The sequence below is a fragment of the Macrotis lagotis genome, chromosome X (assembly GCF_037893015.1).
Source record: "Macrotis lagotis isolate mMagLag1 chromosome X, bilby.v1.9.chrom.fasta, whole genome shotgun sequence".
NCBI lineage: Eukaryota > Metazoa > Chordata > Mammalia > Peramelemorphia > Peramelidae > Macrotis > Macrotis lagotis.
In genome coordinates this window covers 329,033,166-329,061,044 of record NC_133666.1, presented here as the reverse complement: position 1 = coordinate 329,061,044, position 27,879 = coordinate 329,033,166, and the positions used below count along the sequence as shown (strand labels likewise).

Here is a 27,879-nt window from a genome sequence, read left to right as displayed (position 1 = left end):
TAATCTTACATTGTGTTTTTCTCAAATAATGGGTTTTTAATCCCAGAAACTAGAATCTTTGAGTTAATCAAAACAGTAGATTACTATAGTCGTTTACTATTGTTACCTATCCACCTAACATATTTCATTGATTCACCCCTCTATTTCTTAGCCAATGATAAATACTTTTGATGACTATGGCTTTATAATATAGTTTTAGATTTGGTAGAGCTGGGCCACCTTTCTTTGCAAATTTTTTCATTTAGTCTCTTAATATTCTTGATCTTTTGTTAATCCAGATGAATTCTGTTATTATTTTTTTCCTAGCTCCATAAAATAATTTCTTTAGTAGTTTGGTATAGCACTGAATAAGTAAATTAATTTAGGTAGAACTGTCATTTTTAATTCTATAAGCTTTGGCCTATCCACGAGCAATGGATATGTTTCCAATTATTTAGACTTGGCTTTGTTTGTATGAAAAGTGTTTTGTAATTATGCATATATAGTTCCTGGGTTTGTCTTGGCAGATAGATTCCCAAATATTTCATATTGTCTATAGTTATTTTAAATGGAATTTTTTTTCTTGCTGCTGGGCTTTGTCGGTAACATAAAAATGCTGATGATTTCTGGGGATTTATTTTTTATCTAGCTTCTTTGTTAAGGTTATTTATTATTTCAAGTAGTTTTTTAGTTGATTCTCTAGGATTCTCTAAGTATACTATCATGTCATCTACAAAGAGTGACAGTTTTGTTTCCTCCTCACCCCTTCTCATTCCTTCAATTTATTTTTTTTTCTCTTATTGTTAAGGTTAACATTTCTAGAACCATATAAAATAATAGTAGTGATATATGGACATCTTTGTTTCATCCCTGATCTTATTAGGAAAGTTTCTAGCTTACCCTTTTATATATAACACTTGCTAACAGTTTTAGATAGTGCTATTTATTTATCTTAAGGCAACTACTTAAACTATTTAAGGATAACTCCATTTATTCCTATGTTCTCTAGTATTTTTAAAGGAATGAGTACTGTATTTTATCAAAAGCTTTTTTCTGCATTTATTGAGAAAATCATATTATTTCTGTTTTGTCCTTAATATGATCAATTATGCTGATAGTTTCCCTAATATTGAGTTAGATCTACATTTCTAGTATAAATTCCATCTGATCATAGCATATGATCATTGTGAAAAATTGCTATAATCTTTTGCTGATAATTTTAATTTAAAATTTTGTTTTCAATATTCATCAGGGAACTTATTCTCTAATTTTCACTCTGGTTTAGGGATAAGCACTATATTTATATTATAAAAGTAATTTGGAAGAACTTTTTCTTTGCCCATTTTTGCCAAATAGTTCATATAATATTGGAATTGACTGTTCTTTAAATGTTTGATAGAATTCATTTGAAAAATCCATCTGGCCTTGGAGATTTTTGTCCTGGGAAGTTTACTGATGACTTTTTCCAATTTCTTTTTCAAAAATGAGGGTTTTGAAGTATTTTATTTCCTCTTCTGCTAATCTGGGCAATTTATAATTCTGTAAATATTCATCCATTTCATTAAGATTATCAGATTTATTGCCATACAGTTGGGCAAAATAGTTCCTAATAATTTCCTTGGTGATGAATTTGTGCTTTTCACTTTTTTATACTGGTGATTTGGTTTTCTTTTTTTAAAAAAAATCAAATTAACCAAAAGTTTTTTTTCATAAAACCAATTCTTGGTTTTAATTATTACTTCAATAATTTTCCTACTTCATTTTTATTAATATCTCCTTTGATTTTTCATAATTCTGATTTGGCATTTAAGTAGGGATTTCTAATTTGTTCTTTTTCTAGTTTTTTTTAGTTTCATGCCTACTTCATTGCTCTGCCCTTTATTGTATTCATGTAAGCATTTCTAGATACAAAATTTCCTCTAAGAAATCTCATAAATTTTGATGTGTTGTTTCATTATTGTCATTTTCATAGATGTTTCTGTGTTTTCTATGTTTCTTTGATTTGTTATTTGACTCACTCATCCTTTAGGATTCAATTATTTTTAATCTCTCTTTATTAGACATAATTTTTATTGCACCACGATCTGAAAAGGATACATTTAATTTTTCTGCCTTTCTGCATTTGATTGTGAGGTTTTTATAGAAGATCACTTTTAAAACAGAGGCGGAGGAGGAAAATTTGACAGCATTCCAAAATAAAAACTCAGCACTCTGGAAGATATTAACACACTCTAAAAACTGTTCTTTCACGCTTAATATGACAAGACTATGTTCTTGACAGTGCCCCCACTCTCCATGTATACAGAAATAGCAATATTAAGAAAGATGGCCAAAATGAATTAGAAATTGAGGGAATGTCTAATTGGAGAATGATTGAACAAGTTGGTGGTATGTTTGTGAAGGAATGCTATTGAGCTAAAAGAAATGATGAGCAATATGGTTTCAGGAACACCTGGGAAGACTTATATGAACTGATGCAAAGTGAAGTAAGGGGTTTGTAGGAGAACATGGTACACAGGAACAGCAATATTATAACAATGATCCATTGTAAGAGATTTAGTGACTCGAATCAGTACAATGACCCAAAACAATTCCAAAGGATCCATGACAAAAAAATGCTCTCCACCTCCAAGAGAACCGATGAATTCTGAAAGTAGATTGACACATGCTTTTTTTATTTCTTGATTTTTCTTGCTTCTTTTTTGCAACATGGCTAATATGGAAATGTGTTTTGCATAACTTTTACATGTATAATTGATATCATATTGCTAGTCTTCACAATGGCTGGGAGAGGGGCTTGAGAACAGAGTATATGGAATGTGAATTTAAAAATAAAATATTTAAAAGGAGGTGGGGAGAGGGAAGAAAGATGTTCAGATTCATCTGCACATATAAGTCTGATAGACAGTGTCAATAGGTTTCCAAGCTACATGTCTCAAGAGTCAAGGTACAATAAATGCAGATGCGTTTGAATTGGGTGAGCTGCCTGGAGGCAAAACTTAAACAAGCACCAAGGTTTTTCTTTGGTTATTGGTTTCAGATTCTCCCAAGTTTCCAAATTAGTGGTTTTGGAAAATATTTTATGGAGGAAGGAGAACTAATAATGCAAACAGAGATTTACTGGGATGAGAATTGAGAAACTGGAAGCTACTAAGGAAAAAACTCAGAAGAACATACCAAAGAAACTAGAGATCCTGCACAGGGACTCTTGAGTCATCTGTTGAATCATATTAATGAAGGGGACGGCAGGGTTAGGATTTAGGGTGGGAATACAGATATAACTTCATATTTACATAGCATACTATGAGTTAGAAGATTTGATTTTTTGTTTTTCCTTACAACAACCCTCTGTGAGACAGTTAGTGTAAAGCCTCATACTGGCTGTGTAAGGCTCTCTAGGTATCATAGATTATAAATTGCAGGGAGAGTTTCCTCACCTGGATGTTCCCCATAGCAATGCAATCACAGACAGAGGCTCCATCCCATAGAATGTTAGAGCTGAAAAGAACTTCAGAGTTTGCAATCCAACCCTCTCACTTCACAGATGAGAAAACTAAGGCATAGACAGGTAAAACAATAGTCCAAGGTCACAGAGCTAACTATTGGCAGGGCCAGGGTTATACCTCCAACTTCCTTATTTCTACCCTAATCACCTTTCCAGTTTACTTTTTCTGTTACACTAAGTAAAGTGAGTATCTCTAAAGAAAATATTTGACCAGTGATATTGTATTGTAAATATAAACCACCTATGCCTATGAACTTTCCAAAATAAATGTTTAAAAATTGAAAAATGGGTTCTCAGAACAGTGGTAGATCAGTTCAGAGGAATCCTGATTTTTATTCAAATGGATCAGACATGTGCTAAATTTTCTAGAGATTCTTCAGAGCCAGCACTTTGGCTGTCTTACCTTGACCATTCATTATCATCAGAATAAAACTGATTGTACATAGAAAAAAACAAAACAGGGCATTCAAGAAAAAGAAGGATGAGGGTTTTAGCACTTTAAGAAGCACTTTCCTCAACCAAATTATCATTTTTTTGGCAGATGACACAATGAATTACAGACAACTTAAAAATTAATTGAAAACAAAGTTTCAGGATATTAAATGAAGTCACAGAAATCATTAGCATTCTATATATTAGAATCAAATTCAGCAGAAATTTGGAAAGAAAGAAATTCCACTTAAAATAACTATAGAATGTTGAAAATAGAGGGTAATAGAGCTACCAAGGTTCAACCCCAAACTCTATGAATAAGAGATAATAGTTAGAGAAGCATTTTCTTCACAATACCTCAGAGAGGCTGCTACTACAAATTTTATTGCTATTATGTAGATAAAGAAATTAAGACTTTAAAAAAATTTAAGATGAGTTAAATGACTTGCCCATAGTCACAATGGCTAGTAAACTGTGGAGCTGGGACTTGACTCTGAGTTTTCAGATTCTAAATTATGTGGTTTTTTTGTTTTTGTTTTTGTTTTAGTTTTTGCAAGGCAGTAGGTTTAAGAGTCTTGCCCAAGATTACACAGCTAGGTAATTTATTAAGTGTCTGAGGTTGAATTTGAACTCAGGTCCTTCTGACTGCAGAGCAGGTGCTCTATCCATTGTGCCATTTAGCTACCCCAATTATGTGTTCTTTTTACCATATTCCACTGAACATTATAAGGGAAAAGTATGTGTGTGTATAAATACACATATATGTAAATGTACATGCAAGTTAATTTATATATACGCTTGTATATATTATATATAAATTAACTTGCATATTGTGTGTATAAACACATATATACATACATCTGTTTTTATATCAGACATGTTTATACACATATATATCTATTTATGCTTGTACTCGTATATGTTTGTATATGCATATATATTTATATTGAATATGTGTATTCATTATTTTGAATAATCAATCTATCCTTGTATGGTAGTTCTGGAAAGTTCTAAGATAAAATTGGGTTAAAATAAATTTACAAATCCCTTTGAGCTTATCAGGTCCATGTTCTAAACTTAATCTGGCTTTTTCCTAACCTCTCACCTTTAATTTACAAATCTGGGGACTACAAAAGATATTAAGGTCCATGTTCCTAACCAAAAATCCAAGGTTCATGGCAGAACACTTTTTTAATGTTTTTATTCTAGGTTTGTGATTTCATCTATTAAGAACTCCAAGTAAGGAAACTTCCTCTGTCCAGGTCCAAGCATTGTACCTGCTTGAGGCTGCAAGAGATTAATTGACTAACCCACAGGTTCATGTCATTAATATGGCTCAAAAACAGAATTTGAATTCATTTCTTGTTATACCTGCCTAGTTATTAATCTATTAACCTATGCTGCCTCAGTTTGATAATGCAGTAAGGAAATCCACATGAAGGAAAAGAAATGAAGGGCTGAGAGATTCAAAACCCTTCTTTGTATCTTGTAGCTATATACTACTAGAAGAAAGTGTTTGGTTCAATATGCTTTAGAATTCTGGATTCATAACTAGAATAAAAGCACAAGCCAAAACCTCAAATATGTCTGGCTCATCCCATCTCACTATTTACCTCTCTACATAGTTGGAAAATACAATTTAGATGAATAAGTACTATATTTCAAATAAAAGCCAGGAAATACTTGTCTATACAATGCAGAATTAACCCACAACCATTTATGGATTTGAATAAGTTTTTTTAAAGAAAACATTGAGACCATTTTGTGAACTTCTTCCTCATCTCCCATCTCCCATGATATGCCCATACCCTTTCCCAAGGCTATCCCCTTCACTTGCTCAAGTGATCCCAACCATCTCATCTCCTCCAGATTTCCCCTTGTCATCCCCACTCTAACTTTTCTTCAATCTTCCCCTGCCTATTGGATCAATCCCAACTACCTACAAACAAGCCCATGTCATCCATTATCCTGAAAAAAAGTCATCTCTGTTAATAATTTTATATCTCCTGACCTCTGTAGATAATCTCTGAAAAGTCTATCACAATTGGACCCTTCACTTTCTCTTCTTTTCCCACTCTCTTCTCAGCCCTTTATAATCTTCATTTATAATGTATATATATATATATATATATACACACACATTCAAATACATCCTTTATAATTTTCATCACCTTACTGAAAACCTGTTCTCTCCACTTAAAATGATCTTTTAGTTGTCCAATCCAACAGCCTTTTCTCAATTTTCATTTTCCTAGACCTGTCTGCAAGCTTTAACCCTGTCAATCATCTCTCCTTCTCAATACTCTCTCCTCTCTAGGGTTTTTTTTTTTGTTTGTTTTTTAGTTTTTTGCAAGGCAAACGGGGTTAAGTGGCTTGCCCAAGGCCACACAGCTAGGTAATTATTAAGTGTCTGAGACCGGATTTGAACCCAGGTACTCCTGATTCCAGGGCCGGTGCTTTATCCACTGTGCCACCTAGCCGCCCCTCCTCTCTAGGTTTTCAGCCCACCCCTCTCTCCTGGTTCTCCTCCTCCCCATCTGACCATTCTTTGTCTCCTTTGCAAGATCTTTTGGGCTTTGTCCTGGGTTCTCTTCTCCTTCTTCACTACTTCATCTAACTGTTCCCACCTCATGCTGATGATTCTCACACCTGTCTATCCTGCCCAAATCTCTCTGCTGACCTCCAATCTTGGGTCTCCAATTACTTTTCAGACATCTCAAACTGAATGTCCAATAGACAATACAAACTTCTCATTATCTTTCTCTGCAAACCCTTTCCTATCCTACTTTCCCTGTTACTATAGAGGGCAACGGCATCCTTTCAATTCTCAGGCTCACAACCTAGGAGTCATCCTGGATTCCTTACTATCTCTCAGTCCACCCCAACCCATACCCCCATATCCAAGCTATTACCAAGATCTGGACATTTTACCTCTGCAACAACTCCTGAATATATATACCCCCTTTTCTCCTCAGCCACAGCCACCACTCTGGTGCAAGTCCTCATCACCCCACACCTGGATTATTGCAATAGATGTGATGGGTCTGCCAGCCTCAAGTTCCTGGCTCCAGTTCATCCTCCACTCAGCCCCCAAAATGATTTTCCTGAACTTCTTGGTCTTCCCATTACCTCTGACCTTTCTGGTCTTTCTACTCCTTATCCTTCATTACAAAGACACTGGTTTCCTAGATGTTCCACTCTATCACTATCTTTGGGCATTCTCTCTGGTTGCCCCCCCATGCTCCCCCCCTCCTTTGCTCCCTCTGATGACCAACTTGGCTTCCATTAAGTCTCAACTAAAATTCTACCTTCTATCCAGGAACCCTTCCCAAACCATCTTAAACCCAGTGCCTCCTCTCTGTTAATCATTTCCCATTAATTTTATATATAAAAGGGGCAAAAACCCAAACCCCAGTCCCTGTACATACTTTGAATCTATTTGTTTGCATGTTTTTTTCTCTCATTAGATAAAAGCTCCTTAAGGATAGGGACTGGGGGGGTTTTGCCCCTTTTATAGGAAGCCCTTAATAAATATTTGCTGATTGATTAAAAGGGTCTATTTGTATTTAAAAAATTTTTTTTGAAAATGGCTATGAAAAATTAATTCAGATGGAGTGCTACTGACTATAGACAGCTATGTCTAGTTAGAAAGATTTCCCAAGGGCAATCTGAAAAAATTCAGAAATCACTGGGGTCCCAGAGTCTATGGAGTTTGCCAATCCTGCATCAGCCCCTCCATAATAATCAATACACTGCAACCACATGTATCAGGATTTAATGCCAGGCCCTACCCTTAGGGGTGGGGAGGATATGCTGTTAATGTGTAATGTCTACTTTAGAATGTTTTCTGATTGTTTCTAATTATTGCAAGCTGGTAAACTGCACCCTGGGGAGGGGAGGGAGGGATGTGAGGGATGTGAGCCATATGAAACATGATGAGGGTGATGAAGAGCTCGGACTCAACAAGATGAGAAGAGGGGCAGGTGGTCAAATGCCTATTAATCCTAAGGGAAATCTGCTCTCTCAGCTCCCTCTCCAGGGTGGGCTGCTTACGAGGGATGGCGCTACACAAGGAGAGATCTTCTGTTTTGGCAGATCTTCTATGGAAAGAAGCCTGGGACAAGCCCGGGATTAGCCAAGTGGCCAAGGAGGCCTCCTTGCGGGTTCTGAGCCCTATGACTGGTTCCCGCCTGAGCAGCAAGGGGAGCCAGGAGCTAACTTTACCAAGGGTCACCCTGACTTTGTGGCCAGGTGAATTTGGCTTAAAGCAGATCAACCAGAAATAAGGAAGACACATAAGGAGAAGAAGGGGAGAAGAAGGGGGGGAAGATGAAGGGAGAGAGGAAGAGGAGGAAGAAAATGAGGAGAGGGAAAGAGAAGAGACAGGAAGGGGAGAGAGAGGAGAGACAGAGACAGTGTGAGAGAGAGGTACAGAGGGAGGGAGGGAGAGAGAGAGAGAGAGAGAGAGAGAGAAGAAAGGAGAGAGAGACAGAGAGACAGAGCCAGAGAGAGAAAGAGAGAAAGAAGGATACAGAGAAAGAGAGGAGAGACACAGAGAGTAAGAGAGAGGGAGAGGGAAAGAGAGAGAGAGCGTGCAAGCACACAAGCTAATTTAAGCAGTAAGATTTTCAGATGTGGGATGAGGGAATTAAAGGTCCAAAAGCATAAGGAGGAGATAACATGGACAGCTAGAGCAGGAAGAGCCTTTTTAGTCTAAGAGCTAATAGGAAGGAAAAGGGGGAGCTTTTCCAGGCCCAGGGCCAACTAGTTGTGGGTGAGGGAGGCACAGACCTGAAGTTCATGAAGAAAAATAGAAGTGGAAGAATTTTAGCATGCAGGTCCCCTTCCACAGCTCATCCAAGGCCCTCAGGATCCCAGTGCAGCCCTGGGGTGGGGGAGCTTCTGGAAGATGGAGAAATCAACAACCTTGTCGAACCACATCTACTGACTAGGGAAAAACAGATGTAAAAAGTGAATGAAAGGCTATGGATTAAAAAAAAAAGTTTCTATCCTTGGTTGGAAATAGTCTTTATTACAGTCCTGGGCCTACAGTAGGCACTTAATAAATGTTTATTGACTAATTGGAAATTTTCTCCAGAGCACCTACATTTAAAGGGCATAAAAATTTAATAATCTAGTTTTTCAGCAGATAGAAACAAGTAATTTAGGACCTAGTAAAGAAGAATAATTAGCTAAAACACATGTACCCATCTGTGAGCCACTGTAGTAATTTCCTTTTTGACTCAAATGAATTCATGCAAAGTTGATTTTAGGCTGTTTTTTAGCTGCTTGTGCTCCAGGGACCTCTGTCAACCTCATACCTACTGCTGAGGAGCCAGTCCAGGCAGAGCACCTGATTCAAATCTTGCCCTAATGTTTCCTACTTGTCTGGCCTCAGGGAAATCCTGGAAGTTCTAGGATCCTCAGTTTCCTCTTATGTGAGTGACAAGAGGGTTGAACTAAATAGTCATTGAGGTCCTTTACAGATCTTGATCTAGAATCCTATCATTTTGGTCTTCGATGATTACTTGTTTTCTATTTTTGCTTAATCTTTGGCCAGTAAAATTTTTTTTTTATTCTCTCATGTCTCAAATTTCTAGTTAAAGAAGTAGGCACACAGATGTGCTTCCTTCTTCAGTTCATCTCATTATACATGCCCTCTCCCCTCCAACCTATTTCACTCTTTTCACCCTCACCTGAGGTCCCCAATTACCAGGCCCAGAGACCATAAGAATCAGCCTCTCCTCAGCAAATGTAGAAAAAGAGCATCCTTATGCCACCCCCCCCCAGATTTCTTTTAGAACTAAATATTAGAAGAGATAAAATTATGGTTAATTTTTTAAATTACTGCTCCATTCCTATTAGGTCTCCCCTCCAGGAATTTTTAATTTTGTGAGAGGGAGGGCAAGGGGAGAAGAAACAATCAAGGTTAAATGACTAACTCAGGTCATACTAGTAAGTGTTGAGGCTGGATCTCCACTGAAGTCCCTCTGATTCTATCTATCACTCACCTAACTGCCATCTTTAAAGCTTGGGTCTTACGGACATCTAGCCACTTCTATGACTATCTATCTAGCCACTTCTATGACTGGTAAGGATTCCAGAGTAAGCTTTGAGGAAATGAGAAAAGACTATGACTAATTCTACTCATTTTTTGTTTTTTGTTTTGTGGGGCAATGGAGTTAAGTGACTTTCCCAAGGGCACACAGCTAGTAAGCATTAAGTGTCTGAGGTCAAATTTGAATTCAGGTTCTCCCGACTCCAGGGCTGGTGTTCTACCTGCTGTACTACACATAGCTACTCCTAGTTCTATTCATTTTAATAGAAAAATTCTTCTGAGGATTAGCATGGGGGTTGATGAAATTGGGAATTCAAACCCTAGCCTTTCACCTCTGTAACTGTTTCCTCACAGCCATGTCAAGCTCTGGAATGAATATTGTATCTAGTTTTTTGCCTCAATTCCCCAAATTAGAAAAACTACCTCTTCAAGGTAAAAATTCAATTTGGCTTTAGAACATTCGGAAAGACCATTCAGAAATTGGCTCACAAGGGTCTGAGTCATTTAATGTGTCTATAACCATTCAGTCTGGCAGGTGTGGGTCACTTGTCCTAGGTTCCTTCCAAAGATACTCTCTACACCGACAAACCAGGGAAGTTACCGCCATATCACCAGACCCTGGAAGATGATCTTATTGTTTTTGCAAGCCTCAAGGTGGAAAAGAAGGCAGATGGGTGGTACACTGGATAGGAGCTAGATTTTAGAATCAGGAAGACCCCAAGTTCAAATCCTGCCTCACACATTTATTAGTTGGACGACCCTGGCCAACTCTCAGCTCATTTCCTTATCTGCAATATGGGAATAATGATAGTACACCACCACTTACTGCATAAGATCATAATTATATGTAGCTTTAAAGCACTATACAAAGATGCTTTTATTCAGTAGGTCATTCAGCTCTGAACGTTCATGAGATCCTGGTAGTAGGGTCTCATTTTCAGGAATCTGGGGCTATTGATGAAGTCTCTTAATTTGGGTATCATTGCAATAAACTTCACTTTAAACTGCCACCACAAGGAGTCATAGTCATCATTACTGATTATACTTCTAGACTGAATATGAACCTTGATTCCCCAGAACAGTAGAAATCTGGAACTTTGGAAATTCAATATTTTATGTATCCATTTAGTGCCTCACTTTACCTTATTTGTAAAATATCAGAAAATTTTGAGAATTATAGTACTAAGAAAATGACACTAAAATAGTCAGCCTGTAGTGAGTGGTAAGATATGGCCTGGCTCCCAGATTATCTGGCTGGTCATTTCAATTCTATTATCCAACTCAGTGCCTTGCATTTGAAGCATATTTAATGAAATTTATTGAATTGTAGAGAAATGGAGAGAAGTACAGTGGAATGACTAGCTGCCTCCATAATTATATAGGCATCATTGGACTCATTTTTGCTGAAAACAGGAATCAACCTTGTTTATTTCATATAGATGTGTATATTTTATATGTTAATCAGTAATGAAGCCAGGACATGGGTGCCAAGAAATGTAGGGATGGATGAAACTTGATGCTAGTTGTTCAGGTTATGAAGGGAAGGATAAATGTGAGCAGCAACAGAAGGGATTGAATAAGTAAAGACCCAAAAGAGGGGGAGTCCAGTTCATAAGCTGAAGCACTAGAAACCTGAACAGACCAGTCGACCGGATCAAGGCTACATCATTGTTCAGGGTGCTGGAGGTATCTTAAGCACTGTTTGGCTTTCCAGAGCTAAGACCCGGAGAAACCAGCCAGAAAGGATATTGCTTCCTTCACAGTGTACAATTGCAGTACCAGTTTAGATTTGGGGTAAAAGTAGAAAGGAAATGGGAAGAAAAAAATCAGACAGCAGACTAGACAAGAAAAAAAAAACAGCCAGAAAGGGGCCTACCCACCCAATTGCTCTGTATAATTATGATTTTTTTCTGACATGAAAAACATTTATACCCCAACTCTTCCTTGCATCAAAATAATTTTGCAAACTAACATATGTTGGGTTGAAAAGATAATACTAATGAAGGGACACCAGCACTAGAGAGAGAAGAGTAAAGAATGAGGAAGGTCATTCTGCTTAGAGATAACTAGGACTGAGTAATAACTAGGTTTAGTCTTCCCTTGGAGTTTTCTTAGCAAAGACATTGGAGTGGTTTTGCCATTTTCTTCTCCAGATCATTTTATAGATGAGGAGCTGAGGCAAACAGGGCTAAGTGACTTGCCCAGGGTCACACAGCTAATAAGTGTCTGAAGACAGATTTGAACTCATAAAGATGAGTCTTGTGGACTCCAGGCCCAGTATTCCCTCTGCTAGCTGCTCTAGAGTAACTAGGCAAATCTAACTAAGCTCTGCATCTTGTACATATCAGTTGATAAAGTTGCAATAAGACAATACCTCTGTACCAAACTTTGCAAGTACAAAGCCCCAAAGCAATGATTATTATTTATTATTTGCTTTTAGCTAAAAGCAGAACCCCTATAGCACTAAGGTCTCCAGTACATTACAGAAAATAAGGATTAATACTGGAAGACTGTCCTTAGTCTAGTGTCCTTTGTCTCTCCTGAATTGTAGACCATATTAGAATTTGAGGGTGCCCTTAATCCTTTTTAGAAGTCAGGACTTTTGAACAGCTCTTCCCAAGGTTAGGCTGATCTACTATTGTGCCCTTTAGATTAGATGTTCTAACTCATCTTCATGAGTTCAAATATAGCCTCAGATACTCACTACCTATGTGATCTTGAGCAAGTTACTTCACCCTGTTTGCCTCAATTTCCTCATCTGTAAAATAAACTGGAAATGGAAATGGCAAACCAGTATCTTTGCCAAGAAAATCCCAAATGGGGTCACAAAGAGCCAGACAGGACTGAAATGACTCAACAATTAGAATCCTACATGTAGCTCATAGTAGATTTCCTAAGGGCTGCTATATCAAGGATTAAAATGAAAGTGGGAAAAATGTCACAAAATAAGTAAAATACAATAAAACATGGCATTATAGTTTAAAACTTGCTCAATAGCCTGCAGGGCTCCTTGTGAACAGATTAGTGACCCCCATTTCTGTGTTTGAGACCACTGTAATAGAAGACCATTACTGAAAACTATTTTGGTTTTTTTAATTGCTGCTGAATTTCTTCATCTTTTTACAAATGTGAATTGAGCATTTCTTTAGGCTGCATTCTATGACTAGAGGGGGAAACGGTTGGCCGCAGACTCTCCGTGAACAAAGCTGCTTATTAAATAATAACTCAGTCTCTGACAATCTTGAGCAAAACACGGAATGTTGATTGTGTTCTTTCTCCCAACTTAACTCATTTCACAACTACTTAAATTTATCTTTCTGATTTTCTGTTGAAAATGACAAAGTGATATACCCCAATTTTGAGAGACAATGAAGAATTACGTTAACAGTTTAAAACCTTTGTTCCCCAAGTCATTAGAAATGCATTTTCCACACATTTCAATGTTAAATTGCTAATTAATGCTGTAGATACTATTAAAGAGTAAATTGGTATTTACTTGACATCAGTGGAGGCCGCCACATCAGTTTTCTGCTTGGCTCTCAGAAGCACGTTTTTCATTTTCATTTCTGTCACCGAAGGGAGGAGGATTGGCACAACCACACAAAACAAGGAAAGTTGGGGAGGCAGGAGTGTTCCTGATGGTGTTTTTTTCTTTTGTCCAAACAGAAACTTGAGTTTTCCTTGAAACTGCATTGTCTAATATATGGGAAAGAAACAAAAAAAAATGATCAGGCAGCATTCAATATGGAGAGCATTGCAAGACTGACACAAAGGACACAATTATTTAATATTAAGTAACTGGTTAAATCTGTTGCTGTTCAGTCCTGATTAACTTCTTGTGATCCCATTGGAGTTTTCTTGGCAAAGAGAGTGGAGTGGTTTGTCATTTCCTTCTCTAGTTCATTTTACAAATGAAGAAATTGGGGCAGAGTAAAATTACTTGCCCAGGGTCACACAGCTACTAAGTGTCTGAAGTCACCTTTGAACTTAGGTTTTCCTAATCCCAGGCCCAGAGCTCTATGCACTGCTCCACCTGGCTGCCCTAAACAATTTGTTGATAAATAGCTACTTTTAGACAAAGAAGAGAAAAAAACTCATTAAATTACTTCTATAGTACCTTTCCTTATTCCCCTAGATTCATAGGAAATGGTAGTGGCAATATAGTTAACCAAGAAACAATCTTTATCCACATTTTGTTTTACTAGGAATATGTAGCTTTTCTGATACATACTAGATGATGATTTCACAGACTTCTCTAAGGATGTCCTTAATACTTTAAAGTTAGAAAAAGATGTGTATCTGTACATCCCTGCTGTTTGGGGTTGATGATTGATAAGGATCCTCTCCACTCCTTACAGGATTATAGATATAGAACTGGAAGGGATCTTGGAGGCCATCAAATTCAACCCCTTTCTTTTAGAAGTTAGTCAAGTTAACAAGTAATTCCATGTATTTTGAACATTTAAAAAGGGATCCTTGACACAAAAAAGGTTAAGAACCCCTAGAATAGGAGAATCAAGTAATTCTAAAGGGCACTAGAAAGGAATAATGAAAAAATCTAAGAATCTAAGAGGAAGGGGACAACTTCAGATATGTCAGAAAGTCTTTGCTTTGAGTCAGTGGCACTCAAAGGGGGAGATAGTGAAATATTTTGACTTTTGTTTCCACAGTGAGTTTGAAGATGGTTCATAAATATCAATTGTGGATGGCATCTACTAAGGATTAGCTTTGTTTTGTTTGGCCTAGGAATATAAAAAAAATTTGTGATAATTAGAGCCATCCAAAAGGGAATGGGAGGTAGTAGGCTCCTCTTTCCCAGAAGTCTACGAATGGGAGTTGGTTGGCCTCATGTTGAAGATGCTATAAAGAGAATTTCTGTTCAGGTACAGATGGAGTCAGCTGACAACAAAGGGACCTTCTGACTGTGACACTCTATAACTTTACCTTCATTTTTATTATCCATCAACTGAAGATTTAGAACTAGGTCCCTGCTGACTCATCAATCAGCTCATCAATCCTCTCACCAACTATACACATACATACAAAGAATGCATGTTGAATTCCCACTTTTAGAATATTAGCTTCTTGGGGTAGCAAGATGGTGCAGTAGACCCAGAAGTCAGGAGGACCTGAGTTCAAATGCTGACTAGATGTATGACCCTGGGCAAGTCATTTAACCACAACTGCCTCAAAAAAAAAAAGAATATAAGCTTCTTAAGGCCAAATCCTGACTCTTACTTCACCTTTGTAGCTTCAGTGCTCTGGAGTAGGCATTTAGCAAATATATGTGGAACTGAACTAATAATGTCAAACCAGAGCTAACATTTGTATAGCTCTTCCCATCAAGACACTGCTAAGCACCTTATAATTATGACTTTATTTGATCCTTCAGAAGCAGGTTCTATTATTATTCCCATTTTACTGTGCTAAGCACTTGATAATTATTACCTCATTTGAACCTTGGGAGGTAGGTTCTATTATTATCCCATATTACAGATAAGGACACTGAGGCAAACTGAGATTAAGTGACTTGTTGGGGGACACACAGCTAGGCAGTGCTTAAGGTCACACTTGAAATAGGGTTTTCCAGACTACAGGACCATGATCACTATGCCACCTAGCTGAATTAAATGAAGTAAGTGCAAAGAATAAGAAATCATCTATAACCTGGGTACAGTCTGGTAGGAAAAAGAAGACATCCATATCTCTATCAGGTGATGTCTCCATATTATGGCTTCCTTCCTATCCCTCAATTATGAAATTCTCCAAAAGTTCTGTCCCTGATTCCTACTCTTAACTGCCCTCAGAAAAACCAACCATATCAATAGCCTCTTGTATCATCTCTATTCAAGAGACAGTCAAATGCACTTTCCTATTCCTGGGCTTTCCAATTATCATCAAGATGTCCTATCATCTCCTTAAAATCAATCTGTCCGACACTAAACTCATCATCTTCCTGCCTTCCCCCAGAAATCTAAATAATTGCATCTTCTCAACTAGGGTTGAGTTTTCAATTTCAATAGGGTACTAGTATTTTCCATTCTCTTAAGCTAAGAAGTTTTGTAGTCATTCATTAACCATTGCTAATTCTTTTGTCTTCTTTGCCTGCTACATCTATTCTGTTGTTCCTGTTGTAACTGTCTTCAAAATATTTCTGGAACTTATTTCTTCTCCATTTCAACTATTCTGATTCCTGATCAGATTCTTATCATCTCACTCCTGGACCATTTCAGCAACCTCCTGGCTAGTCTTCCCCAAATCTATTAACATTCTGTATATCATTGATATATATACATACATACATACATACATATAGCACAATCATACATACATATATGTGAGTTTATATATATATATATGCATATATATTTTAGTTCTGGAGTCATGATTTCATTGATAGAAAGAATCATTCTCTCCACATATCCCTTCCTACCACTCAATCAATAAGTATTTATTAAGTTTTTATATGTGCCAAAAACTTACAAAGAAAGGATATAAATACAGTCCCTGTCTTCAAAAAAGCACATTCTAATAAGGGATACAACAATCAGTCAACTAAATACATACAAGATCATGTGGGAGAGAATCTCAGAGGGAAGTTACAAGGAGTAAAAAGAAACAGGAAAGTCCTCCTTCAATACGTAAGATTTTAATAGAGTAATGAGAGGGGAGAGATGATGAAGGAGAGCACTTCAGACATAGTGGACAGTCAGTGAAAAGGGATGGAGTCAGGAGATGGAGGGTCTTTCTTGCGTGAGGAACAAGTGAGCCACTATTATTGCAATACAGAGGATGTTAAAAGGAGACAAATGGACCAGAGAAATAGGAAGAGGCCAGACTGAGAAAAGCTTTAAAAGCCAAACAGAGGGTCCTGTGTGGGGTGTAAAAGGAGTCATTGCAATTTATGGAATGTGTGTGTGTGGGGGGGCTAACATAGCTGAACTTGAACTTTAGGAACATCACACTGGCACCTGAGCCAATTAGAAGGCTGTTGCAGTAGTCGAGATTTGGGGTGAGGAGGGCCTGGACTTGGGTAATAATGAGAAGTAAGGAGAAGGGGACATATGCAAAAGATGTTGCAGAAGTCCTGGCAACATATTGGATGCTTTAGATTGGTGCAAGTGGGTAGGTGAGGATAATATTGAGGGTTGTGAGTCTGAATGATTAGGAGGATGGCAAACTAGAAAGAGAGGAAGGCAATGAGTTCTATTTTGGACAATATAGGATATCTGGTTCAAGATGTCCTATACGGAGTTGGTCATGTGAGACTAGAGATCAGGGATTACAGCAGTAATTCATCTGTAATTATGGACTTGGAGAAGAGTCTGGGGTGCTATGAAGTTAAGTTCATAGGGTTAAGGATCATGACTTGTTCATGGTCATAGAGTCAATCAATATGTGCCAGAGATAGGACTTTAGGGTCTTCTTTACTTCAAGGCTAGCCCTTTATACTTAGCTGTATCTCCCTAGCTAGTTTAGTCTTTCTAAATCACTAGTTTCATCATGATAAAATGATGAAAGCTAAGACAGTTTCCTATTTTCTATTTACCAAAGTACAAAATCCATTTGAGAATTAAGTTCTCTCTAATCTGATTCCACCTTCTTTATCCAATCTTACTTCCAACTACTCTTCAAAATGAAGAATAAAACCCCTTCAGTCTCCCACACATGCCATACTGGTTGTTACCATTGTTTATGCTATTGTACCCATCTGGAAAGGCTTCTCCCATCTATTTTTCCCTTCTTATCTAAAGTCTACTTCAAACCTCAACTAGGTTCTCACCTACTCTGTGAAGATGCACTCTCCTATCAATCCAGTCTGAGTTAATGTCCCCTTTTTCTGAACTCCTTATAGTACTAAGAATCACAGGCCTAGACAGGTCATCTAACCTAACCCCCCTCCTTTTACAGATGAGGAAACTGAGGCCCAAAGAGGCAAAGGTCTCCTGGTGTATTTTCTCTGAATCACAGAGCTAGTCAGAGTTACACAGTGTTGGGCTTTACAACTCTCTAATTGTTTCCTTTGGGTCATGTTTGCTCTACCCAGATACACTGTAAACTCCTTGAGGTGAAAAATCATATCTTCTATTTCTTATGTATCCCTCTGGGACTTCTAGTTCAGGAGAGAATTCAGCCAATTCCCTACTTGTGGATTGCTCCAACATGGAAAGCCTTGTTCCAGGCAAACTAGTGATGTTCCAAGGAGAACTTGCCTTGTTTTAAATGCATTAGGCACTTCTCTGCTTCCATACTTCCTATGAATATGTTTTTTCTTCCTAACTGGATTACTTTTACTCCATCTCCTCCATGAATTTATCATCTATCTCCCTCCTCTGGGCTTAGCACAGATTATCAATGCTACTCATTTGCTATGTAATTAGCAAACCAAGGCAGCGGTTGCCCACTTGCCTGTGTTTATTTGTATGTCTAAGGATTGTTAAATAAAATTTTATTATATTTTAAAATGTAAAAGTCATTCTTAGTCTGAAGGCTATATAAAAGCAGGCAGTAGGCCAGATTTGGCCCTCAGGACAAACTCAAAGCCCAGAATGGATGCCTACTGTAGAGCCTCAAAATTGTTAAATAACATTTTATTATATTTAAAAGTGTAAAAACCATTCTTAGCCTGAGGTTTATATAAAAGCAGGTAGTAAGCAGTCCAGATTTTACCCTCAGGCCATAATTTGCTGACTCTTGAAAACTATCTGAAGAAAGAAATTGTATTTTAGTCTTTCTTATATTCCCTTTGATATCATAAAATTAATGAGTACTTTGTAAATATTTGTGGATTGGGAAATACTAGGATTTTTCTAATTTTGATTTTTAAATGGTGTCATTTTTTTCAGGATGACATTGACAACCAGAGGTTTAAATAATTTTAAAATAAAATAATTTTAAAAGTTTAATTGTTTATGAGGCAGACTCAAATAGTAAAATAACTTGCAACCTGTATGTTGAGAAAGTGTGCCTTCTGCTAAAATTTTTCCTATCCCTAGAATCCTTCCTTCCTTCATTTTGCAGAACGCAAATGCAAAGAATTCACTGTTCTTTGGTCTCTTTCTCTTTCAGTCCCCTGCACTACAAAAAGAAAAAACAACTTACCAATAATTGGATGCCATTGTCATCCTCTTCCCTCTGACCAATAGTGTTATGTTTCCACCTACCAGGAAGCATGAAGGCAAAAAAGACTGTCAATCACCTGCTGGTATGAAGAGCTCAACCTCCTTTCACCTTGGTTTAGAAATTTGACCTGTTTACATTCTAGTGCAAGAGGCTCAAAATGAAAGCAGGGAGAGAAGGACTAGATGCAGGATGAGTGAACAAAGAGAACTGTAACACATTCTATTAATAATTTAAGTTATTTTAATTTGTTTTAATAGTCCTCTCTGCCCCCCAACTTGCAAAGGAAAACATTCTGACCAATAGTCGGATATTCACTGGTAAGAGCAATGGGAATATGTTAAAAATTAATATCTTTATAGTTTACATAATGGCTCCTGCTAGAAGATATTCTCTCTAATGGATCTATAATGAATAAAATCTAAAAAATGCATTACTTCAAAACAAACCTAGCCCCATGTTTTTAAACTAGATTTGCTTTTCCCTAATAATGCAGTTTTTCTATTCAATGTCCCCAAAGAAATAAGCAAAAATGTCTGCATAGTCAGACTTCAAGAAATGGAAGATCTACGTGAATGCCTTAGAGTCAGAGAACAAACATTAGCGGTAAGGCAAGAATTGTCAAATCCTCTGAATCACTAGTAATATTGTGGTACAAAATGAGTCATGATTATAGTGGACTAAAGCTTTAAGGGCTTTATTTTTAAGCCAGCTCTGAAGAAGATAAAGCAAGAAGGCTCAGTTTGAGGGGATACTGATGGAATATAGTACTGATCAAAGGGATGCTCTCCAGATATTGGCAGCTGTTTCCTTCCTTACTACAAATGAAAGGATAATCTCTTCTCCAGCTACTGTTATTCTTCAATGACTAGACCCTAAAGGTCATGATGAATAGAGATACTAAAATGACACAATGGAAAATGTGATAGATTTGGAATTAGAGGACTAGGCTTCCATTATTGATTGCCATTAATGGTGTGACCTTAAGCATGTTATGTCAAACCTTTGGGCTTCAGTTTGATCACTTGTCAATAAGGGGAAAGGACTTGATGACTTCTAAGGTTTCTTCTTTCTCTATTTCATCTATCTCTCTTCTTCTACCTAATGATGCTCTCATTAATTTTCTTGCTAAAGCAGGGAGGCTATCTTAACAAAGACACTCACTATCACACATTGATCCATTTTGTAAAGAGTCCCCAGCATACTGATCCCAGAAGTTTGAAAAAGTGAGATATATTTTCAGATGAAGAGTTTTCTTCAAATGACATGAGAGATCACACTGTCTCAGAATCCTTAAGCTTCATCTTCTCACTAAGCTCTCATTTTTCTTCTGCTCATTTCCTTTCTCTTCCTTGAGAAATTTTTAGTATAATTGAAACCAAAATCTTTTTGAAATTAAGGATAAAAGGTCATTCTTGACAGCCTCTGTCCTAACTCAGATCCCCACACCCATCTCCTTGTTTAATGATTTTAGACAAGTTGGATATCCCTAAGTATCTGGATGTCATTTGTAGATCTCAGCTTCACTCTTACTACTACATAAAACACAGACATTTTATGAAGTAAGGTTTACTTGGTTACCAAGTTTATTTTTAAGTCATCCCCACTTACATCCCCACTTAATCTCCATGTACTTTGCCTACTTTTTCAGTTACTTCTCATTCACATGTGAAAAATTTGCTTCTTCCTTTCTTTCCATTTAAAAGCTGTAACAAACTAAGTACTTCTCCATGTCTTTTATAGTCCCTTTCTTTTTTTTGGCTACTTTCAATTTTTAAAATCTCAATTCTCTAATGTCATGGTTGAATTCGGGTCTTAATAAGTGCAAAGAATAGGGAGAAAAAGTATTCATTTAATCTTCTATAAATTTAGTCATAAAACACAGGATGCATCTTAGCAATAAAGCAGTCCTATAATATATTGTCTTGTACTGGGTGAATCTAATTTTGGTTAATATGAAAAATAAAACAAAATACAGCACATTGTTGCTCCCCTTTGAGATTCTTATTTTGCCACCCTTTGAATGAACTATGAAAGTTTTATTTTATAAGCATTGGATTCTTCCCAGAGTCCATTATGATTTTCTAGCATGTGTACCTCATCTTGTTAAAATATTAAGTATGTATGTATGTATGTAGGTATATAAGAATTTTTCCCTGTTAAAATATTAATCATGCTTTCTATGAATATCAAGACTTTCATCGAAGTATTTCAGCAGTCTCAGTCTCTTAGCTTCTGTATCAGGAGATTTTGTGCTTTGCCATTGATAGTAGAGTTCAGGACAGAATTTCAGGTGGCTAATTCCTAGAGGCAGGAACTTCTTTTCTTCTGGGAAACAAGAGCAGGTACCAAAGCATACGGGAAAGGGAGTTGTTGCTGGAGTCTGGAGAGCTGGATGGGAATCCTGGCTCTGATCCTGACCAGCTGAATGAACTTGGGTGAGTAAGTCACTTAGCTGTTTGGAATAGCAATTTCACTTGTAAAATAAATTTTGCCTTATGTACCTAATGTTTCTTGTAAGGAAAGTGTCTTGGAAACCTTTCATTATTAAATAAATATGAACTAACGTAATGTGAACAAAATATTAACAAACACTTCCAAATGGTCATGGAGTAAACTTGAAAGAAATGAAAAGTCTGAGAAACATATTGGTGGTTTTGGCTATTTATACCAGCAGTAACCGACAGATTTTTCTTCTTCCTTGTTTCCTGGCAGGTAGAGACATGAAGCTATTGGTCAGGATGCTTTCCTCTGTAGGATGGGGGAAGTATAGTTAAAAAAAAGCGCACATAACTAGATTTTAAATAGAAACACAAGTAAACCTGAAGAGGCATTATAAACAATCTATAGAAGAACTCCCAGCATTTTGGAGACATTTCACCATGGTGTGGCATGGTTGAAAGGCAACTGGTCTCAAAGCCAGGAGAAACTGGGCTCAGTTCCTACATCTGAACCATCGTAGCTGTGTGACCCCGGACAAGTCAGATTCCCTTTGAAGGCTCCAGACAGTTTTCTACTACTACCCATCAAAGAGAAGGTGTCAGTCTGTGTGGATAGTTTTCCCAGTCACTGAAATCACAGAACTAGTTCCTATTCCTCTCCTTTACTATCACATAATCAAAGCTACCTTGTTCAATGGTCACTTTACCAAAAGAGTACACATTTTTTCATTCATTCATTATTAATTACTAATTGACTACTATGAATAAAGAATTGTACAATTCATATTAATTATATGTTATTTGAAGGTGGTCAGATTATAGGCATGAAGATTAAGGAACTGTGTAGTGATATTGGCAAATAGGGAATAAGAATGCTCATTTTTGGAGAAGCAGTGTTTAAAAGACCCTGAAGGAGAAAAGGATACTTTAATACAAATTTGTATAACCATAAAAGCCTATCATTAAATACAACTAGGATGATGGGCAATATACACTACTCAAAGTAAAAAAAGTTGAAATACAATGGAGAGAGTGCTGGGCTTGGCATGAGAAAAACTTGAGTTCAGATCCAACCTTGAATAGACTCTCGATGCTTGACCATGGGCAAATCACTAAATGCATACCTACTATGTTACAGATGTATTGAAATATGCATATTTGAAATTGTTCTTGGCTAATTCTTTATATAAACAAAATCATAGATTATCTTATTTGAATTTGTCAAAAATTTCTCATATTCCACTTACTTTTCTACTTTTATTCTTTCCTTCCCCTCTTTAAAGTTATATTTTTATGTCATTCATCATATTATTTTCATATCACTTGGAAAAATAAGTCATTAGAATATTTTTCAGTTACTATTTTTTTCTCCTTAATAAATTTTACTTACCAGGAAACCAGAAGTGCTGTCCAGCAGGCAGCGAACACGACAGATGAAACAACGGGTTAGGAAGGCAGAGTATTCTGTTGACATGCTGTCACATTCTTGTGCTTTAAGCAGCTTATCAAGTATATATTCTTCTCCTGTCAATAACCACAGAAGACAAATGTGTCTAATAATAATGTCCATGTAAAAACATGGACAAGTGGGGGCAGCCAGGTGGCACGTGGATAGAGCCCAGGCCCTGGAGTCAGTAGGACCTGAGTTCAAATTCGACCTAAATACGTAATAATTATCTAGTTGTATGACCTTAGGCAAGTCACTTAACCCCATTGCCTTGCCAAAAAAATTTTTTTTAAAAAGCATGGTGAGCAAAAGAAAAGTAAAATGTGATTTCATCTTTTGTTTTTCTTCAAATATAAAAGTTGCAGAATTTGTCTCTGACTTGGAGCTTGTCCAAAGGAATATTTAACATTAAAAAAGGTCCTACTCCTCTAACTAGTTTAGATTATGCCTTTTCCTAACAGTTTATAGTCACTTTGTGTGCATCATTTTGTTTCATTTTCAGAATTTGGTGAGATGACAGGCTCTCATTTATATGTTCAAATCCCTGATTATTAAATTCAGAATGAGCCTTTTAATTTCTGCCTGACAGAGCAAATTACTTTCCTTTCAGTGTGTGCAATACTAATGATGGTCACATCATACTTCCTTATCCTTTCTTTCTGCCAGTCAAAGGTCTGAATTTCTGTCAAAGGAGCACTTTCTCTTTTTTTTCCACTTTCTCTTTAAAGCCTATCTGATCTTTTCCTTCCTTTGAATTACTTTATTCTCTAGTTACTTATGCATGTACATGAGATCAGTGTGGCGGAGGGAGATAGAATATTTGGGAATCAGGTAATGGGGCCTAAAGTCCTGAATTTCCCCATGTTTTTTATCCTGTCTCCCCAAGTACAGTATAATCTATAAGACCTGAAAACATATCTATTAGCTTTCTATTCCTCCAGATCACTTAACATAGGGTTGCATGCACAGAAAATGTTATGTTAGAATAAATGGTACTGAATGAGTCTTAGCAGTGTTTTTCACCATTTTTGTTTTACATGTCTTAAAGATTAATAGAAGTGTTGATTCCTTCTATCAGAATAGTGTTTTATAAAGAAATTTTTATCTCAGATAAGAAGGCAAAAAGTAAATAGTGATTTTATGCTAGAAAAGTATCATGGTGGTATATTGATTTCTAAGCAAGATGCAATTTCTAAGCAAGATGCAAAGTCAAAGAGCATGAAACCATGTTGGACAGATAGCTAGAAAGCAGGAGAGGAAGTATTCCAACTACTCAGAGATGATATCTGAACAAAGAAACTAAACAAATAGCAGATATCCTGGGATAAGACAAAAGGAATGTAGGAAGGAGAAAAGAGATGAGGATAGTATAAATGATGGAGATTATAAACTGAGGGATAGAAAGGATCTCAGAGAACATTAAGTCCAACCCCCCACATTCTATTAATAAGGAAACTGAGGCACAGAAAGGTTTGTATGTACATGAGATCAGTAGGGGGTGGAGATAGAATATTTGGGAATCAGGTAATAGGGCCTAAAGTCCTGAATTTCCCATGTTTTTTTAATCTATCTCCCCAAGTACAGTATAATCTATAAGACCTGAAAACATACCTACTGGCTTTCTATTCTATTGGCTATTCTATTGCCCAGATTCACACAACTAGATAAGAATCAGATTTTGAATCTAGATTTTTCTGACTTCAAGGCAACTAGGTGACACAGTGAATAGAATGCATAGAATAGAGATAGCAAGTCAGGAAGACCTGAGTTCAAATTTGACTTCAGATATATACTAGTTATATAATACTGGGCAAGTCACTTAATCCTGTTTGCCTCAATTTCTTTATCTGTAAAATAAACTGGAGAAGGAAATGATAAACTGCTCCAGTTTCTTTGCCAAGAAAATCCCAAATGGGATCATTAAGAGTCAAACACAACAGAAAAATGATTATATATCCTGACCCCATATCTAGGGCTCTATCCACTATATTACACTGATTCTCAGAACAGAGAGAACAATAGGGAGCAATAGAGAGAACAAGGAGGTATGAGAAGAAACACCAAAGGTTGTGATCCTTTTGATTTTCCTGAGAATTGATAGAAAAAACACCTGTGATTCATTCTAAAATCCTTGGAAATACTGCTCAACTTGCAACATAAAAGTTATGCCTAAATATTAATGAGAAGAAAAAAGAAGTAAACTATAGATGCAAGGAGTAATATAGACATGTATGAGGCAAACAGAGTATGTAATTCAGTGGTTTTAATATGGTTACTCATATAGTATGAATTCCCCTCCTACCTTGTGAGCTCCCTATTGTTACAAGCCCTAGACCAGGAGGTGTTTGTTCACTTTGCAGTTGTGGTAGAAAACATAAAATATAGATTCTATAGGAACAATTTATCAAGTTAATTGGACAATTTACAAAGTTCACTGGAAATCATGGAGATATCCAGGAAGAACAAACTTAGAAAGTTGTAAGACAGGCTTTGAATCTTGAACAGATCACTCTAGGATACTGGAGTAATTTCATATTCAATGACGGGGGAGATAGTCATCAGTTCTATCCCCAGGAGCTATCAGTAGAAGTCAGTCTCTCTCTCTCTCTCTCTCTCTCTCTCTCTCTCTCTCTCTCTCTCTCTCTCTCTCTCTCTCCAAGATACCAACCTAGATTGGTACTTAGCAGTTTAGGAGAATAAAATGAGGTCAAACTGAAGTTGGCAAAAGATTTCAACAACATTGGTTTGGATTTCCAGCACAAGTGGATTTTTCCACCTAGTGCCTAATTCTGACCCACCTGTTTCTGACTGCAATGGCTGCCCAAACACCATCTGGGGAGGATTCATGGCCCAGTGAAGCTGTCTGCAGAAATCTTGGCGGTCGTCCACATGAATATAATCATATATGTTTTGGTGCATTACATCAGTCTGAAAAAAGTTACAACAAAGAATTTTTAGGCCAAATCTCAAAATAAATTCCTTGATTTCATTCACTGGCCACTAGCTGCAAAATTTTGCTTATCCATCTGTCAAAATTTAGCTAAATTCATCAAGAGAGAATCCTGTGTAAAAAATAAAATAATAATCCACATTTATACACTTACAAATATTTTCTTTGCAACAACCCTGGGAGGTAGGTAGTAAAATTAAATTTCCCCAATTTAATTTGACTGGGGTAACAGGCAGTAGAATCAGAGTTAGTACTCAAACTAAGGTCATCTTATTCCCTAAGGCATGTGTTCTTTCATTTATGCCATATTATCTGGTTCTCAGTTTGGCTGAGGCAATGTCCATTCGATTATGCTAAGGTAGGAAAGAGATGAGGCAAAGGCAAAGAATAACCACCTAGAACACCTAGAACACCTAGAACAAAAACAAACAAACAAATAAATAAAATGGGAAGGCAAGACTCAGGGTTTCTCAGTGATTAAGGCAAGAAAGGAATGAAACAAAGAATAGCCTTGGGTATTGCCTCAGCCAAATTGAGACCTGTTAAAACTAATTAGCTCGAAAAGACCTGGAACATCTCCAGTCACCTCTGAACCCAGATGGCTCTGGGGGAGAAAGTGAAGCTGGTGACTTTACTTTTCCCCTCACTTAAAGTCAATTCATTTGCATGTCATGGCATCACCTCTCTGATGTCCTGGTCTTCTTTAAGAAGGATAGAGATCAACAAGAACTGCCTGCTTATTAACCAGGTTCTGAGTTTAAAGTGGCTAAGGGAAGGAGGAAGGGCAGGTCCTTAAATACTAGAAATTTACACCTCAAAAAGAACTGATAAATCAAAAGGATATGTGGCTATATCCATAGCAAAAATGAGATAGATATTCACTAAAGACATTTCTGATTAATTAGGCCTTCTCTCTACACTCTTCTCCATTACAGTTGTATCCTTACGGGGCTGGCTAGACACAAAAAGTTGCGCATGCATCCTACCAGCTAGCTAATGGTCCTGCTGCCAACCTATTCCTCTTCTCAGATTCCTTCACATGCTAGATAGTATAAGGAGAAATGAATGGACACTCAAAATGGAAAATTTTCTTAGCCATAGGCTTTCTTAGTTGTACTATAATTCTTATAAATTTTCTCCCAAGATCTCCCTTTTGGCATCAGATTCAATCTCTTCTCATATTTCTACCTTCCCTTTGAGCTTCCCTATTTCCCTTCCCTTTGAGCTTCTCAGGCAGTGTTTTGTTTTTCTTAATGATGTACTTAGGTTGAAAATTGTTTCTCTTATAAATCCATGACTCTTTCTCTATTCCTTTCTCTTCAGAACGTCTCTAAGTACCAATTCTTTTGGTGTTGCCCAGAAACATTGCCCAGAACCACAAAAGAAGACTCCCTGTGGGATTCACTGAATCTCTCTTTGGAAAGAGACAGACAAGTGGATTAAGTAGAACATAGGAAATCCAAATACAAGCCCTAGCTAGCTTAAAAAAAACAGGGGGAAAAAAAGGCTAACTCAATTTTGTTCAGTGCTTGCTTATATTCATACTATGTTTTTAAATGACTTTGACAGAAGAGAAAGTGTGACTAATACTGCACTTGAGTCCTTTCCTCACACTACACCTTACCTGATTAAAGTATTTTGGTTTGCTATTTGAACCATTTATTTAACAGTCACACATTACTTTGTTAGATAACTTTAAAAAAATCAAGCATTTATTTTTTCTCCACTCTTCCCTCCCCACTAGGAAAAAAAAAAACTTTTAATAAATATGCACAGAGCCATATTGGCCATATTCAAAAAGATGTCTCAGTGAACCCTAGTCCATCACCTTTTTATCAGAAGGTAATTAGCAGTTACAGCAGTATCCATCCTCTGGAGTTACAGTTGATTATTGGATTAATTAGAGTGTTTAAATCTCTCAAAATTGCTTTTTAAAAAAAAAAACCA

The 27,879-nt window shown here is 36.9% G+C and overlaps 1 protein-coding gene across 1 annotated transcript in view; it reads right to left on the bottom strand.

Annotated features, from left to right (window-relative positions):
* AHRR (aryl hydrocarbon receptor repressor) overlaps positions 1–27,879 on the bottom strand; it is a 251,803-nt gene that overhangs the window by 14,481 nt on the left and 209,443 nt on the right. The window contains exons 6-8 of the mRNA XM_074206772.1: positions 25,781–25,910; positions 22,926–23,059; positions 13,471–13,670 (exon numbers count right to left, since the gene is read on the bottom strand). Coding sequence (XP_074062873.1) covers positions 13,471–13,670; positions 22,926–23,059; positions 25,781–25,910 — 464 coding nt within the window. The remainder of the gene's footprint in view (positions 1–13,470; positions 13,671–22,925; positions 23,060–25,780; positions 25,911–27,879) is intronic.